The sequence below is a fragment of the Eutrigla gurnardus genome, assembly GCF_963514095.1.
Source record: "Eutrigla gurnardus genome assembly, chromosome: 9".
NCBI lineage: Eukaryota > Metazoa > Chordata > Actinopteri > Perciformes > Triglidae > Eutrigla > Eutrigla gurnardus.
Window position 1 is genome coordinate 6,979,400 of NC_139923.1, and position 18,415 is coordinate 6,997,814.

The 18,415-nt window shown below is 44.8% G+C and overlaps 1 protein-coding gene across 9 annotated transcripts in view; it reads left to right on the plus strand.

Annotated features, from left to right (window-relative positions):
- The window catches only part of LOC311018119 (pleckstrin homology domain-containing family A member 7-like), a 149,127-nt gene that overhangs the window by 121,254 nt on the left and 9,458 nt on the right, over positions 1–18,415 (plus strand). For 8 of the 9 annotated variants that reach the window (XR_014597685.1, XR_014597686.1, XM_084016916.1 and 5 more), the window contains 10 exons: positions 5,454–5,635; positions 7,654–8,190; positions 8,552–9,098; positions 10,355–10,438; positions 13,120–13,173; positions 14,890–14,955; positions 16,165–16,245; positions 16,857–17,006; positions 17,640–17,741; positions 18,042–18,153. Coding sequence is in view for 7 of the 9 variants with exons in the window: in XM_084016916.1 (XP_083873042.1) it covers positions 5,454–5,635; positions 7,654–8,190; positions 8,552–9,098; positions 10,355–10,438; positions 13,120–13,173; positions 14,890–14,955; positions 16,165–16,245; positions 16,857–17,006; positions 17,640–17,741; positions 18,042–18,153 (1,915 nt within the window). In the remaining 2 variants the exon portion in view is untranslated. The remainder of the gene's footprint in view (positions 1–5,453; positions 5,636–7,653; positions 8,191–8,551; positions 9,099–10,354; positions 10,439–13,119; positions 13,174–14,889; positions 14,956–16,164; positions 16,246–16,856; positions 17,007–17,639; positions 17,742–18,041; positions 18,154–18,415) is intronic. The other variant, XM_084016919.1, reaches the window with a different exon arrangement.

Consider the following 18,415-nt stretch of genomic DNA (forward strand, 5'->3'; position numbering starts at 1 on the left):
CTGTTGGCTGCTGTTGGTGTGACGTTTTGGGTCCAAACACGATGGAATATATAGCAGCCTTGTATATTCCTCTGTTGGTTTTTGATGCATGTATTGAGAATAATGAGTCCTTTTGGCTGGTTGTGTTGTTTTTTTCTTTCAGTCTTCTCTGTCTGACTTAATTCCCCCTCTGTCTGTCTCTCTCTCTCTCTCTCTCTCTCTCTCTGTCTCTCTCTCTCACCCCATCCTCGTTATGGCAATATGAATCTTTGTATTTGGCTTATCTGGTGTGGGGCTTATCGTTCATCTTGTGCTGCTCTTGCTGCCTCCTCCATCTGTCACATCTACTGTACCGGCATGCAGTTTTCTGACGCCGTGGAGAAAAACCTCACTTTGTTTTTTGGAACTCATGTCACCTCACACTACTTTGCCAGAAGTGACTCCAGCAGATCTTGCAGGATATGCAACCCCACAGTCACTAAAACGATGCAGCTGCTGCTTAAGAGAGCTAGAGAAGGTTGCTTTAGCCTACTAACAGGATCCGAAACACTGAATGGTTTTCTAAAAGCTGGCATGACTTTTCGGCCGAGACTCCCCCAAGCATTTGGATGTTTTTCACTGGAAATTCAATTTCTACAGTTGCAAGTTTAGGAGAACGTACCTTATCAGGAGCTTTGTGGTGCTTTGGCTGCTGAAGCTTATCTTCATGAGCACAATGACTCTTTAAATAGCATCCTGACAAAGTGTGTGTGTGTGTGTGTGTGTGTGTGTGTGTGTGTGTGTGTGTGTGTGTGTGTGTGTGTGTGTGTGTGTGTGTGTGTGTGTTTTTCTGGGCCTGTCCACAGGAAAGAGCTGACACTTTTGTAAGCCCTCCCTGAGTGTAAGTAGTGAGTGATATCGTTTAGTTTGTAGGCAAAGAGCTGCTGAAGGAGAGAGGACGCAGAAGGGGAAGGAAGTGATTAGGGCTGGAGGAGAAAAGGAGAATAAAGAGAGGAAGCGATAGGTGGAGAGGAAGGAAGTCATGGTGGCTGGGCACGGTTAAATAGAGGGCAGACAGGTACAGGAACTCATATTTTTCCATAAAGCGTTGTTAAACAATATAGTGGAGAAAATAAATAATCAGGACCACCCTTTAAACTCCCACACGGACACAAAGCACTGAGAGAAAAAGAGGCTTAGCTGTTTTAAATCCCGTGTGTAGGCGTAGTGGTCACGCACTCACAGCTGAATGAGCCACTCAGCATTCCTGCAGAAGAGACCAGAGTGTCTCCGTGTTATTTTCGGCTGCTGCTGGTGTGTGTTGGATTCTGTCATCGGTGTGTGTGTGTCTGTGTGTTCTGATGTAACTAAATTAGGGAAGGCTGGTGATATAAGATTAAAATCGACAGGGCTTCTAAATGTGAGTATGGTGTGGTGGAGGTCGCGTGGATGTGGAGTAGAGGTCAACCAACTCAACTGCATCGCCGGGACGCTTTACACCTATCATTGTCGGGGGAAGTGCTCCGATAGTGGACCGTAACCGCTCAGCCTCCAGCATTCACACAGGGGTAGACACATCGTTGTGTGTGGAGGCTCCATGCACAAAATCAGCAGCGGTGGGCACATAAATAGATTTAAAAAAAAGAAAAATAGATTTTTTTTGTTTCAAATAGTGTGGCAAGTTAAGCATGAATTAATGTAATCTTTGGTTTTAGATTTGCCTTATTGTAATCAGTTTAACTTTTTCAAAACATTTTAATTCTAATTATATAATCTTATGCTCTCATGCTATTATTTGCCACACCCCCTTGCTGGACTAGATCCTAAAGCATGCACTAATTCAAAAATGTATTTTAAATCATGAATTGCTTTGAATCGATTGTGACCTCAAGAATCTGAATCACATCGTGAGACAGAGAGATTCCCACCCCGAATAATGAGGGCCAACAATGAGTTGCATCGACTCCTCTCTCCTCCAGCACGTCTCATGAGGAAAGCCATCAAGGATGTACCCACTGAACAAGTCCTGTCGTCTGCAACGGGAGGTTGATTTTGTCCAAAAGCACGTGAATAGGATTTAGAGAGGAAGTTAGTTAACGTTTCTGTGACTCAGTTTCGAGTTTGTGTTCACTTTATTCAACATATTGCAGCACACGTGTGTGTGTGTGTGTGTGTGTGTGTTTTCAATGCACATGCATGCTGAGAACTCTGCACGTGCTTAAACATCTGACGAGCGGCGCAGTCCTCCGTCTCTCATCAAGAAGCCGGTCCCGCTGTAGCTGTGAGAGCCGTCTGTCAGAATGTTGATGGCGAGAGAACAGGCGTGTTTTGACAGCTGCTTCCCGGAGATGCTGTTCTTCATTTTGTCAGGATTTTTAGGGCGTTTTTGGATGAATCCACCTTTCTCGTTTTTAAGAAGAGTGCTTGCTAACTAGTTTCCCTGCCTGTTGTCTGCTGTTTCCCTCGGGGTAGCGTTGTGGTCAGAGCACTTTGGTTTGAACCAAACATCACTCCAGCTGATTTAACTGATCGGAAAGCCTGCAGAGATGAAGTAATCGGTGCAATCAGCTGCTGTAGTGTTCGGTTCGGGTGCAAACCTGCGTAGCACTGGAACATGATTTAAAAGCACTTAACCAGTTCATTAGGATCCAGGTTTCTGCTCAGGAGTAGATTGAAATTGGGATTATTTTGCATGTCAGGGAAATAATGTGAACTAGTTGGTAGAAAAGAAACCACCAGGATTTGAGTCATTTAAAGGCACTAAATGTTACATGTTATCACCACATTGGAATAACCTTGAGCAACACAGAGTCATGCATTCTCCTCCACAATCCACTTAAGCATCAGCGAAGAGCCATGCACAAGATTATTAGTACTTGAACGGATGAAATGAGCGGTGTAATGAACTGCCAGATCTTTAAATGTGTACCAGGATCAGCATCAAGTAGATACTCGAGCACAGTGAGGAAGGATAGTATAGGGGAGAAATCATGAACACAAAAACATTTGGGCGACTGAAATAAGACAACCTAGTCAGTTGATTTGACCCTGGCTCATTAGATTATACCTCCCATGGACTGAGAACTACTTTTGTAAAGGTGACCATATTTGTCTCTTAAAGAGACAGGCGCTAAAAAGGAGCGTTAAAGAGAGGGTGAAAACAAGTATAATGAGACTGTACGAGGGAAAATAATGTGTTATTTCAACATTAAAGCATGTAAACATTCTCTGGTAGAAACCCAACATACAAGGTTGACCTTGAAAATAAGCATGGTATGTCCCCTTTAACTTATGTTATCAGAGCAGCCATTCAAGCTAGATGACCTATCAAGCTGTTAGGAAACCTGGAAGGGATGCAGTGGGAGCAGTGCTGTGTCTGTGTGTTTGGGTTCATTCAGACGTCATAGTGACGTCTTCGGTTTAGTGTGTACAGTTAACTGTGGTTTCTGACTGTCATCCCGCTGCAGACGGGATGCTTGATTACAGAGGAACTATCTCATTTCATCATGATATATACAAAAATCAAAAATGCTGCTGTACATCCCAGCACAACATTCCTCACACTGTTATTATCCTGCATTCATTATTCAGGGAGTTAATTAGGGAAGGGAAGATTTAGCTACTAATTACTTTTCATTTGCATGCATCTGTAGTTGAGTGGGTTCTCTCATTTGTCTTCCCATCCCGATGTCTGAAACACAGTGAAGGCAGGAAGGAAAGGGAAGAGTAGGGGATTTATAGATCTGTGCTGTGTTCAGTGGACTGCATCTCACGTTAAACCCCCCCACCGTCACAGCAAGGACATCTTCATCTCGGACACGGAAGGCTTTTAATGAGTCAGCTGATGGTGATGTACTGATCCTTGACTTTTTTGGCCACTCTTGTTTGATGGTGTGTTTTCTTCTCCCTGTCGATAGTTAGCCAGTCATCATATCAGAGATACCATGCTGAGATATCTTTAGCACTGCTAGAAATGAGTTCAGTGGATGTGAATTATCAAAGAGTGAGCATCTCGGTGCAGACATATCAACGTCTCTACTGATGGTACTCTCAGTAGACCAAAACTCTTTGCAGCCAAAAACATGTTGATTTATGAACCAGCTCTCATTTTCCTGCTGCTGAAAACACATCTCTCCCTCTCTCTGTCTCTCTCTCTCTCTCTTTCTCTCTCTCTCTCTCTCTGTCTCTCTCTCTCTCTCTGTCTCTCTCTCTGTCTCTCTCTCTCTCTCTCTCTCTCTCTCTCCACCTACACGAACAGAATCACCTTTAAACTACTTGTCATGTGTTCTCTGGGATGAAATCCACTAGATAGATGGAGGACTTTGATCATTTTTGGTACATACTTTCTCTCAGTTTACTGCACTGATGTAGATTTTTTGCCACTTGCCACTTTAAACACAACATTGAAATATGATTACCTTATAAAGTGGTATAATGAGCGTGTGAGCAAACAATTGCTTCTTTAAACATCGGCAACATTATAGGCCACCATAGTTCTCCACTTAACATAAAAAAGTGCATCTTTGAACCCCGAAATAAATGTTGGCTCAAACTGAAAGCAGGTTATTTATCACACTGGGCTTCAGGGAAGATGTATAGTATGCAGTCGAACATCAGTCAGTAAGACTAGATAATGTGTGAGTTACTTGATACATTGATACAACCGACATTCCTCTCCCTGGTGCAAAGACCACAGTCTATATATTATTCCACCTGTATCTGAAGTTATTCTGCAGCGTCACACTTCAAATATGTCGTCAAGTATCGCACCAAATCTTCTTTTAGTATTCACTACACACTGTTTTTATATCCTACACCGAGGATAAAAGGGTGCAGATGTGCTCAGTCTATTAGATCATTGACTAATAGCCTTTTTTTACTGTGCATACAAAGAAGTATCAATCTTAAGTTTAACTGCCTGTCTTGAGCTCAGCACTTAAATCACAGAGTACTATTCCCTTGTCATGGTGTCTAATCAGGCTTGCATTTCCCCCTGCCTCTGTGCAGAGACACCTTTCCATGCCACACCACTGCAACTGATGTTACTGCCTCATTCTGCCAGATATACTGGTGAAAGATAGCACACATCAGTGGAAAGCTGGAATAACTTTACTGATTCTTGTAATCTGTTATTTGACCTTTTATGTGTCTTGAGTAGGTTTGTCAGCTAGCAGGGAACAAAAAGGTTTGTGAGGAGACTCCGAGGTTCTTTACTTCTGACGCTCACATCTTCTATTCTCCATCATACCGAAGACTCTTTCCTCTCATTGGTCAAAAGTCGTGGCTTTGTTGGTCGTTACTGGCTGGCATTTTTGTCTCTTATTTGTCTTTCTATCGTGTGGTTTCCCTCATTGCCTCTCTGTCTCTGTTGGTCGATGCTTATGTTGCCCTCGATGTTGTTTCTCCTGTTGGACAGCATGATGTCTCCCCGTCGGCCAATCTCTCCATCTCTCTGACCACGACGCTGAGCTAGCCTCTTCTCTCTCTCCCTATAGGCTAGCCACACTGGTATGCGCTCGTACATTTACAAGCAGAGCTCTGTGATTGGCTCGCAGGCGGAGCACACTGGGATGCGGACGTATTACTTCAGTGCTGACACCCAGGAGGACATGAACACCTGGCTGAGGGCCATGAACCAGGCCACGCTGATGCAGAACCACGGCAACACACTCATCAGGTGAGGACACATGCAGAGAGTCTATATCTGAACGAAGCACGCACCCTTAAACCTACAGGGCCATGAGGCTATTTTACTTCCTCTGTTTTACATTGATTATGCCGTGAGCTCCCCCTTGTGTCTAGGTCTGTTGTCAGTATTTTAAATCCAGCTTAAAATGAAAACTTTTGTCATGTTTTGTATTTTAATTGATGCATAAAGTTGATCAATGTACCATCCCTAACTGGGATTACACTAGGAATCCTTCGTGTTAACGGACCTGACTGAAAACACACAAGTACACAGACTTACAGTACATACACTGTAATTCAGTCACACATGTACTTCATACTTTGATCTTTGAGCCAGGCTGACTGTACAGTGTTGTGCTCATTTTGTACCACACTTACCAGAGATCACCTGTTAATCAAGCAGGAGGCCTCTTGCTGGTTCATCTTGTGCTACGTTGTGTGTGGAATTTATGGGCTCCTCTTTAAAGAGCTGGCCACCATGTTTCTACAGGAGCCCAGAGTAGTTGAGGCCATTTGTGTTCTTTTCACATATACCACCATAGTTCTCCTCCGCACTACACACGGGAGAAGTTTCAGTTGGTTGCAGTATGCAACCTCACCTCTAGATGCCGCCAAATCGTACACACTATGCTGATTATAAGATGAAAATATGAAGTGATGACATTGGATATAACAGACATGGGTGTGTGCAACTTGACTGGCCGGCGGAGCAAACAACTGTGGGATATTCTAGTTTATACTGTTCTTGGGAACTTCTGTTAATTTATTTCTTGGATAGCTTTATGTAGATTTATTTATCTGTCCGGTAAACAAATTGTTTACACTCTGTCTAACCTCATCAGTCTATTCAGAGTATTTTGAGGACATGCTGTAATGTCATTTTCCACAGGGATCAATCAACGGATAATTATTTAAAATTTGACCTAAACCCTGCATTGTTCATAAATACTTGCACTAGTTGACTGTGTGACATGACAGTATTAATACATTGTGTGCGATAGCTCCAGTTGTAATATCCTGTAAATACATATTTCCTAGAAAAGTGCTGCCATTTGTTTGTCCCTCTTGTCACTATAGACGTTTCCTGGAAGGGCTTGGTGGATACTGATGTTGTGAGAAAGCATGTATTATGAATGTGTTGATGTGAGGAGGTGGCACAGATGAAACACATCCCACTATTCCCTGGCAGCCTCAGACACACACAGCTTGTCCTGCTTTGACTTCACGTTTACAACATTAGTGTTATTATTCGCTGGCGTGTTGCACTCCTTTTAAAATTTGGCTTCCTTTACAACACGCAAATACATTTTATGGCAGTGATGGAATGCACACTCCACTTAAAATAATAGGTAGTGTCTTCTGTGCCCGTGTAAGACATATCTTCAGATACCAGCTGCTGGCAGACACCTGTTTAATTATTTTCTAAAAGTAATCTTGAGGTTCATTGAATTTCAGAGACCTGACTCTTTCTCTAGCTTCTTGTCACAGGGGATTTAATTAATGAGTTTAACATCTAGTTGCAGGACTTTGCTTGTTATCGGCCCTGCTTTAAAGTGGTCTGTGTGGTGTATTTAGCCCGTCCTTAAAGTTTGGGATGAGGCTAAAAATGTCTCTTTGATGGGACAGACATCTAGTTAAAATTCAGCTCAGCACGGCAGAACAAAGACGAAGGCTACTGAAACATTACAACACGTTGTCTGTGATGCGTATCAAGTAAAAGTGACCGAAAACCTTTGAGATGTTTGAGGGAAAACAATCCAGCTGTCAGCTGTGGTTAATTGTCATTCATGTGTAATGCAAGTTTATCCAAATATGCAACGACAGAAGAATAGTCATAATCCTACTTTACTTCCTGCTTCCTTTCCCTCACAGGTTTGTCTGATGATCTCCTCACCTTCCTTTATGGTCACTTTCAGGAATGAAACCAAAATATTGAAGAAAAAGTTACAAAAAGTGTAAAAGGCTAACATTTCTCCAAGCTTCTCATATGATGTTTCCTCTCCACAGGACGTCTGACAAGTTGGAGACATTTAACATGTTGCAGCAGCAGGCTGTCCCGCAGACGAACCACGTAAACCACCGCAAGGCCCCCGACTCCGAGAGCCTGAGACCCATCGTCCATGAGGTTCTGCTGGAGCCCATACACCGTGACGCAGACGAGCGCTGCAGCTTCCACAAAGACTCTCCCACCACCGCCATGTTGGAGCACGCCACAGGAAGCACAGCGCTGGAAATGGACACGCACACGTCCCTCCCCTCCAACCCCGCACCCTCTATCCTCCCACAGTTGGACCATGTGTCGGCCTCGGCGCCCGTGTCCAGGGTCCCGTCCCGGGCGCCGTCACGAGCCGCCTCCACCCTGCCCTCCAGCACTTGCATGAGGAACGGCCTCGTCTCCACGCCCAGCCCCATCCTGGAGCCCAACGGCATCGCAGCGGGGACCTACCAGAGGGCCCCTGCTGACTCCCACAGGCAGGTGCACGGGAGGAGCACCCTGGAGGAGGTGCAGCAGTGGGTCAAAGTGCAGAAGGCTGAGCACAAAGGGTGAGTCAATGTCTTATTCTGTGTTGTTACTAATGATTCAATTTATGGACTATGCAGCATACAGACGGGGTAGATTTACCTCTTGTGACGTCAGCTTACAGGTTGAACATGAACCAACCCGTCGTGAACATATCGGCACATACTGTATCTGCATTTAAACGTTTTATTTCTGAAGTGAGACCCAAATTATATTTTCTTATTGCTAAGAAATAATAGAATGGATCAAACAAGTTCCTGGTGAGCTCAGTGCACATTTGTGTTTAGTTTCTTATTTAATCATGAAGATTAGTTGAGATGAATCTATAGATATTCTGTGTATTGAAACCATCATCTTTTGTGCCCTGCTGTTTCTACTCATCAGCCCCCCTTCCAGAGAGAGCACCCTCCCTCGCCGCACACCTCCGACTCAGCACAAGTTCACCTCCATCGATGCGTATCAGACCCTTCCAAAGACTCCTCGCCAGAGCCCCACGCCCGCCCGCCTCGGAGAGTACAAGTACGCCCAAGACCGCCTCAGCCACTTCCGCCTCACTCCTGACCCGGGGCCCAACACCGTCTGGCAGCTGTACGAGTGGCAGCAGCGGCACCAGTTCCGTCACGGCAGCCCCACAGCGCCTCTCTACACTCCGGCCCCGGACTACCCATTCGGCCCCCGCCCCCCATCCACCGTGCCTCCCGCCTCCTCAGCACCCAGGTCCGAAGGGCCGCCCCGCTGTGTGTCGGTACCACCATCTCCGGCAGACATCCCCCCACCGGGGCCTCCGCCCGGCTCCAGCAGGACCCTCTCGCCCACACGGAGGCCACACACGCCAGCTGACCGGGTGACGGTCAGGCCCGTGGGTGATAGGTCAGTGGTGGACATCCCCTTCTCCGTTTCCCCCCGCAGGAGCAAATCTCAGCTGCTCAAGGTAAACAACAACAACTGTGCCTGTTTGCAAACAACACGATGGTGTGTCACTCAACTAATTTCTGTTTTAATAGCTCACGCTGGAATGCCGTTTAATCAACTCACAGGTTTAACTTTACTGTCCATGCATGCTCTGTAACACCTGGAACTAAGACTCAAGCAATACGATGGTTTCACATTCTGTTCTACTTACCGAGCACAGAGAAGTGTCTCAACACAACTACAGGCTCATTGTGCAAATTGGACAGTTCTCAATCAAGGCATGAAACAAATTCTTTCATTGTCATTTTATACATTAACCTCACACTCTTATCCGAGGCAACTTCACATGATGGTAAACCCACATTCTCAGCTCTAAGCGAACAATCAGCGGATATTTATTCAAGCGTGTCCAGAATATAAAAGAATGTCTGTGATGTATGAAGTATTTCTGTAATTTTAGCATGCATAGGCTTGGCTGACATATAGACACAGATAGATAAACATATCCAGTGGAACATGAATGATGGCAGATTATTTCCCTTCATTCTGTTGTATGAATCATTTGAAATGAACCCCGTCTTGCCTGTTTTGTTTGTGCTCTTCCAGAGATTGGACCATTAACGCCTTTTTATTGTCCCCACTGTCAAGTTCCAAACTATCAAATAGAATAGTCTCTCATCCAGAACAGTGTCAGTCATCCTGACGGTGCGGGCGGATGTTGGAACTCTGCTCCGCTGAGCAGAATAATTGTTTCAGTGCCTCTGGGCACAATGGCCGACGTCTCCTTAAGGCATTCAGTCTGTGTAATCACCTCAAAGTGTTTCAGCAATCAGTCAAACTGTAAACTGTATCCTATTTGATATACAATACACTATATGTGTTTATACACACAGCATATTGTATACCAACTATAATGGAGTGAAAACACAAATATGCAGATTTACGCCCACTCTCCCACAACCACAAGCAACTAGCTTTGCCCAGAGATAATGAAAAAAGCAATGTTTTCTTGTCAAGGCCATGTGGAGCGCTGTGTCCTCTAAAAGAAGAATCGTAGCCTCTGGTGATGTGTTCTTATGTTGTGAGAGCACATTCTTCATTATTCAAAAGATTTTCTTTGGGAGGAACATCTTTATTCTCTTCTTTCTGTAGCAGACATTGTCCGTGATATGACTCTTAATGTTGTTTTCTAAACTCCAGGGTGTGTATACGTTTGTATTTATGCATGTATGTTTTTATGTATGTATGTAAAATGTGTTGTCTATATGTTGTCAGGCTGCGACTATCGAGAGACGCTCAATGCCTCCATCTGGCTACATCACACACACAGTCAGTGCACCCAGCCTTCATGGCAAAACGGTACGTCTTCCAAATATAAACATACCAGTCATTTTCACTCCTTCACAGTCCAAGGCTCAGGGATGCCTTTATAATCTGCTTCACAATGTATTTACACTGCCAGACACAATCAGAGCATACGGGCTGTACACCTACATGTTAACAGATATTGACCACACCTCGATGAGCCTTTTGTCAGCTGGCTGTGGCTGAACATTTGGGAGACATTGCCCGCCATCTACAGTGTGTTGCTGTGACTTCTGCCTTTCCTTTCAACACCATTAATCCTCCTTAATTTAGCTGCTTTTTCAATTGAACCATCAGTCCGATGGTTGTGGCCACTCGTGCTGTGAGAGCAACGTTACGTTTGAATTGATTGAAGTGTGGTGAGTTTTGATGCCTGATGTGTTGTCCTGTGGTGCCTGACAGCCTGAGGAGCTCACCCTGCTCCTCATTCAGCTGCGCCGCCATCAGGCCAAGATGGCGTCCGCACGTCAGCATGCGTTTACCCAGTTCCAGCGGCTCAACGGTCCCAAAGAGGCCCCCCACCACAACCACTTCCTCACTACTACCACCACTAGCACCAGCCCCCTCCTCAGCTCCGGCCCCTCGCCTGTGTCCTACTACGGACACGTGTCGGCTCCCCTGGGCCCTTGCAACACCCAGGTGGGCCCCCACCCCCCTCCCCGGGCATGCCACCCCCTCGTTCTAACAGGAGCTGGTAGAGGTTGCCACTAAACATGTCACAGGGCTGCATTTGCACTTAAATCACATCGACCATAGTTAAGTTATTTCATCCAAATAAGTCATATTATTCATACTATGAATTCTCCTATTAAGAAATGTAGTCAGTCCCAACACGTGGGTCCAGGGTGAGATACTATTCTGATGGCTTTCCATGTTGTAATCTTAGTGGTCAGATGATGAATCTTAACCACGTTTCCTCTAGTCCCACTGTTATTGCTTTTGTTGACGGGGACCACGTATAGAACAGGTTCTATACCAGGGCTAGCTAAATAGCTAGTTTGCACCTGTAGTCCCTGGACAGCGAGTTCAAAGCACAATAAAACACGTATTAGACATTATTAGGCAAATATAAAAAAAACAAAGAACAGCATCGACAACATTACAAGTAAAAACCATACAAATACATAATATAGTTGGTGTTGTACACATTTACAAAGATCAACGATGGCAAGATTGATTCTCTTTGAGCCATGTCTTCAGAGCCTTTTTAAAACTGTTCAGACTTGCACGGTCTCTAATATGGAGTGGGATTGAGATCCATTTTCCAGTTGCTTGTTATGAGAATGCTGATTGCTCAAAAGTGGTCTTCTTAAATTTGGTGGCGTCGTTTTGTTGTGTGACCATCCTCGACGCCAATCTGCAAACAGCTCAATCAGTCTTAGAGTGCTTTGTTGCTGGGAGACGATGAAGTGATTCAGCTCATCAGATACCAGTTTGGATGGTGACATTTACGGTACTGTCTCTGAGTGGACAAGCAACTCTGACGGAAGCAACAAAAAGCACAGGAAATCAAACCCGTTGCAAAAACTTGAATGAAGGACGAAGGTGTCGGGATCGGACGTGCAGCAATTTCAGACGAGAACTTCGGACCGCCACTTCCACCCCCAATGGATCTGACTCTGTAAATCTAACAAAACTTGGTTTACATATTCACATGCATTTATATATAAATATAAATCAATACCAAATGTGATTTGTCTGCCGCGGTTCAGCTGGGGGAAGAGTGAGGCAGGCTTCCTACGCAATATGGAAGTATGGAATTTCCAGGCCTGGATGAGTATGGTAAAAAAAATCTGTGTTTCCAGACTGTTGCTTTCTAAAATAAGAAATTCTGAATTTCTTAAAAAATAAATTGATCTTACAAGCAGAGTGTTTTTCATGGCACTGCCAAAAATAGGTAGGTAAACATCATAACTTTTTTCCCCATGTTTCTCCTGTGAAAGAAAATCGAACCCGCTAAAACTTAAATGAAGGACGAAGGTTTGGGTGTCGGTCGTGCAGCAATTTCAGACGAAAACTTTGGACTTTTTATGCAACGGTCTTTACCGTCATGCGTCTTTAACACCTCCTCTGTCCACATGTTGACACAGTCGAAGGCACGGGGTGGTTCCCAGGTGTAAATGTCTGGATGTAAAATCGTGCTGAAAAAGAACGCGTCCAGCAGCATCAGTAGCCACGTCTGAGCATATCAGTGGCAACCTCTCCAGTCAGGCTCCAGAGCTTCAGGGCTGTGACATCGGCATGGTTAATCTGTGAGTGCTGGCGTGCTGCTGTCATAGAACCATCCGCCTCCTTGTTCCCCGTGTGCTGTTCTTGGCTGGTCCCTGTCCATAATGGTACAGTCCATACGCATGCTGTGCTGCTAGCTTTTCCACGTCCACAGTGCCATCCCGTGCTTTGGCTAACCGGCTGGCTGGGGATCAGTGTCGGTCAGTTTGGTCGTCCGATTCCTCAATCTTTAATTTTCAGCAGTTTTAGTAGGAGTGATGTTTCCATATCTGCTGCTTCTGATGGATCTGGTTTGTGCTGATGTTTTCATATGTTGCAGTGAGAACACATCCATGTTTCCTGTATGTGTTGTGATGCACGTTGGACACTCAGATATCATGACGTCCTACTACATGAGTTGCTACACAAATCAAAAATGCACACGCAATGTGTTTGTCACCCTCTAGAGTGATGACACCTACATGCAGCTGAAGAAGGACTTGGAGTATCTGGACCTGAAGGTGAGTTACAGAGATGAGAGTTCATCCTCTGATCCTTGTTACTTATTTGAACTCATCTTCTGTGTTTAGTTGCTGTGCCTTTTTTCTGATTTGACATGTCTCGAGCTCAAACTAACACTGTTGGTGTTTCTTACTGACGACCACAAACCGAGACGCTCGAGCTTCTGTGTGAGACTAATGATCCCCAGTAGACCTCTAACTCTGGCAGCAGCCATTTTGTGACCGCGGCTCTGTGTCTTTGTGATTTTGACTCCCAGATCAGAGCTCTAGAGCCCCTGATCCTCGCAGTTCACAGTTTACTACTGCACTGCACTGCTGGGCCTCTCAGGCCTCTAATGAACGTAAGCTGTGTGTCTGTGTGCGTGTCTGTACAAACAGTGTGTCTGTGACTGTGTGTGTGTGTGTGTGTGTGTGTGTGCACACATATATGCTTGAGCATGTGTCTCCAGTGTAGTAGTAGGGATACATGTGTCTGATCCAGAGGTCTTCAACGTTTTTCAGGTCATGGGCCCCTCGGCTGGTAGGGACACGGTGGAGGGGCCCTGATTCCATATCATATAAAATGTGATGCTTATTAGACCGGGCCAATAATAATGTGCAGCACCTTTAGTGCCATGTATAAACTACTATACTTTATACTACGGTACTTTGTAATGATGTATGTATACAATGCTAAGTATGATTTATAAGATTAATATATTTACTCAGCATATTGTAATTCTATATTGGCATTTCTACATCACAATTTCACATTAACACAACAATTGACATTTATATTTGCTTATTAGATGTTTAGATTAGATGCATTTTGGACATTTTACATTTTCGGAAGTAAAAACGTTTGGGATCAAATAAATTGTAACTAAAACTGCTGTAACTCTGTGGACCTCCTGTTGAAGATCTCTGGTCTGTGTGTGTGTGTGTGTGTGTGTGTGTGTGAGAGTGAGTGTGTGTGTGTGTGTGTGTGTGTGTGTGTGTGTGTTCACGTGTATAGAGAGTCTTTGTTCTAGAAAGAACATCCCATTGCTTATAGCACCACATTCACGGCTTGAATGGCATCAAATGTCTCATCTCCACGTGATCTTTGACCTTTCTCTGTGCCCCCCCCCCCCTTGTGGCGATGTTGATGATGCTGTTGAAAGGTGGGCATGGGATGGCTCGGCAGTGCATGTGTTGTGGCTGTGGCCCGGTGGTTGAAAAGCCAGCTGCTTCTCCCATCGCCTCTGAAACGCTGCACCTCCTTGACAAGAACACAGGGCTCTCCTGCGTCTCACATGTGCTCCTCCACTAATAACGTCCGAGCACAAGAAAGAGCTGCTATCGGGGAAATTTGTGGAATTTCCTTTGTTAAATTTGCACAGCAGCATTGAACCCTGGCAGTAAGCCCAGTAGAACTCAAAGTGAGCACCTGAGCTCAGGGAGTGTTACTAAACAAATACTTTCCCAGTGTTTGTAAGGGGACATACGGTTCTGTATAGAGCTTTTATAGATACGTCAATTTGTGCAGGGCTTCAAAGTGTCCGTAGCCGTTGTGTTCTCCATGGCAAGAGCTGCCGTTGTGTGCCGACACTCACTCATACTGTCATGTACAGGCAGCCCCGTGTTACTGTAGCTCCTAGCTGGTGTCTGTGTTTGCCGTATCTCCTTTATTTCAGCAGCGCTGCACCTCAGACACTTACCACTCACACCTGGAAATGCTTGTTCTGCTCTCCGTAGGTAGCTGGAAGTCAGACGCTGAAGGAGTCAGGGAAACCTGTCAAGGTTGCCGAGAGTGACGTGGATGTAAGTACACGCTTAATAGACTCTTAAAGCGTTGGCTGCCTTCCATTTCTCACGTTAAGAAGGTTGTGTTTTTGTTCCTGTTCGTCTGTCGGTAAATAGGAAATCTAACAAAATTCTGTTTCTGTCTTTGACACAAACACATTTCTATCCATAAATAAAATGCATAACAAATGTCATTTAGTTCAAATTAATTTTGATGACTGCCGCGGTTCGGTTGGGTGAAGAGTGAGGCTTCCTACGCGGTATGGACAAGTATGGAAATTAATTATACTCATTTCCAGGCCTGGATGTATGGGAAAAAATATTTTTTCTTAAATATGAAATTCAGAATTTCTAGATCATACAAGCAGAGTCTACTAAGAGCCAGCGCTGCCAAAAATATTGAAGGTAACTAAGACAAAATGCAGGAGGACATGATTAACTATCCCGCTTGGTTTGAAGGGGCAAACAGAACATGTTAATATGTAAACATCATAACTCCTTCAGTTTGATAATCCAAACCATTCCCGGTGGTTTTTCCAACGTTTCTCCTGTGAAAGTGTTTCTCCATGTAAGCTTCATACGCAGCTGTTCAAACAATTTATGAGAGCGTTGTCTGCGATGAATATTTGATTGGATGCAACAACAACATCACCCTGGAGACAACAACAGGATTAATAATGTATTTGATGGAATGTAAAAACAAGCATCGAGTGCAAAAAAATAATATATAAACACTTTGTTCACATCAAGCCGCTCAGTCACGACCTTACTACACGAATGTTTGGTTGTTGTTTCCCCCGCGGTGACAGAGTGAGCCAACCTTTGCCTTGGAGTTTGCTGAGTTTAATGGGGGATTAATTAACAAAGGCTCACTGACACTGTAATTAAAAGTGTCAGGTGGGTCGCAGCTACTTTGTGTAATGGGCTCGCTCACAGTAATTACACCCTGAATGCCAGCGAGCTACGGGACTGTGCACATGAAACCTCCATGCACGCATTTAAAATGTATGTGTGTGTATATATATATATAAACACGTCACTGCATACAAACACACTCCTTCTTGTACACATACTAGTTTATGTCGAGCTGCAGAGCCAAGGGGGCCACACTTTGGTGATCACTAGAGAAGTGATTTTTCTGGTAGTGTACAGTTCTTCCCTCTGTCTATCTCTCTCTCTCGCTCTCTCTCTCTCTCTGCCCACTCAGCTCTGTGTCTCCCCCTGCAGGTGAAGTTGAGTCGGTTATGTGAGCAGGACAAGATCCTCAAGGATCTGGAGGCGAGGATCAGCTCCCTGAAGGAGGACAAGGTACAGACTGGTGGTCTGGTTGTAGCGTTGTAGTCAGTCAGTCTGATGAGTCAACAGGCAGACAACGGTTGAACCTTAGAGGGAATATTAGGTGACGGTAACGCGTTGAAGAACGGAGCTGAGTTTGATAACGGCGTGATTCAGCTATCAAAGAGAAGAACTCATCACACATCAGATCTTTGCAGATCCAGTATTTGGTCATTACAGGAAACTGTATTCAAGGAGACACTGATGCTTGATTTGTTGACTGGCTGAGCTAACCTGTCCAGATACATAAAACAAACAAACCCCAACCGAAACTCTACGTTCACATCAGTTCTCTTCTAAAAAAGTATATTATAATATAATGTATATACTTTAAAGTCTGGAATGAATGTGTGATGATTAACAGCTGAGAAGCTTAGTAAGTAAGAGGACTTTGAATGAGATCTTATTAGGATCATGATGGGTATCGTCATGATTGATTGTAGAGACATGCTGCCCCCTGGAGGCATGTTGAGTTAGTGACGTGTAGATTAGCCTTGGGGGTACATTGTGAGAGCAGATCAGAGGAAGCGGGTCTTCCAGTTGCTTTTGTCGACCTCATGCTGAATGAGTCGTCACCCCTTCAGGACAAGCTGGAGAGTGTGCTGGATGTGTCCCACCAGCAGATGGAGCAGTACCAGGAGCAGCCGGCCCACGCCCACAAGATCGCCTACCAGCAGAGGCTGCTGCAGGAGGATCTGGTCTCCATCCGGGCCCAGATCTCACGCCTCTCCACGGTATGTATGCCAGCGCATGTGCCTTGTTAGGCTTTTACTTTATGCACACGTCTAGCTTGGAGGAATATAGTTTTAATGTTATTTTAACAGATATCATGTGTTCAAAATATCATTTAATGTGCACATTTTTTTCATAAGTGTGCTTAAAAATGTGTGTGTGTGTGTGTGTGTGTGTGTGTGTGTGTGTGTGTGTGTGTGTGTGTGTGTGTGTGTGTGTGTGTGTGTGTGTGTGTCTGGGCATGCATGTGTGTGTTTGAATGCAAACAGCAACTTGTGCAGGTGGTGTGTGTGTGTGTGTGTGTGTGTGTGTGTGTGTGTGTGTGTGTGTGTGTGTGTGTGTGTGTGTGTGTGTGTGTGTGTGTGTGTGTGTGTGTGTGTGTGTGTGTGTGTGTGTGTGTGTGTGTGTGTGTGTGTGTGTGTGCGTGCGTGTGTGTGTGCGTGTGCACTGATGATGTGTATACATAGAGATCTCTAAGGAAGTATCTGTGACTGTGTGTGTGTGTGTGTGTGTGTGTGTGTGTGTGTGCGTGTGTGCGTGTGCACTGATGATGTGTATACATAGAGATCTCTAAGGAAGTATCTGTGACTGTGTGTGTAATGTAACCTGAGTGTGTGTGTGTGTGTGTGATGCAGGAGATGGCACACGCCTGGGACGAGTACAGCAGACTGGAGAGATCAGTGGAGCAGTTGAGGACAGCGCTGCAGGCACACATGAACCACAGCGCCACCCCTCAGGTGAGAGCTGGTACTGCAGCTCACAGCAGGTTCACCTCCAAACTGACGGCCTGGTTATTCAGTTAAAGACCTTTTTTCCTCATAGGGTTTATTTTGAGTATCTGTGGCTTTTTGAACCATCTCTATTCAGTTCGTCCTTAAAGTTGCAGTTGATCACATTATTACATATCTGTCAATTCGCCAAGCCAATTTTACCGGCCAAGTTGTTATATTTTACCAAATCTGTGACATTGGAAGCCAAGTTGAACCAAAGCAGAAGTGGTGAACCAAATGAGTGGAGTCGTTTGTGTGAAACTGTAGCAGGAGAAAGCCGAGATGAAGCGGGAGCTGTGGAGGATCGAGGACGTGATGGGGGGGCTGAGTGCCAGCAAAGCCAACTACAAGATCACCATCGACTCTGTCCAGAACCCAGGTTGGTAACCACAGCAACCCAGGAGCTATTAGCAGTAAAAAAACACAGTTTTTAGGAAGACTGTACAGTTTATGTGCTTCCTGATATCAAAATGAAGAGCCTCTACTTGAGGTCTGCCTTCGGACAGTCTGCTCATACATGGAGCACTCTGCCAACACTAATGAATCATTCAAAATGAATGTAAAATGATGGTTCAAAGACATGTGACCATACTGTGTAAATAACTTGAAGTGTGCTTTGTACATGTTCTCCTTTTTTAATG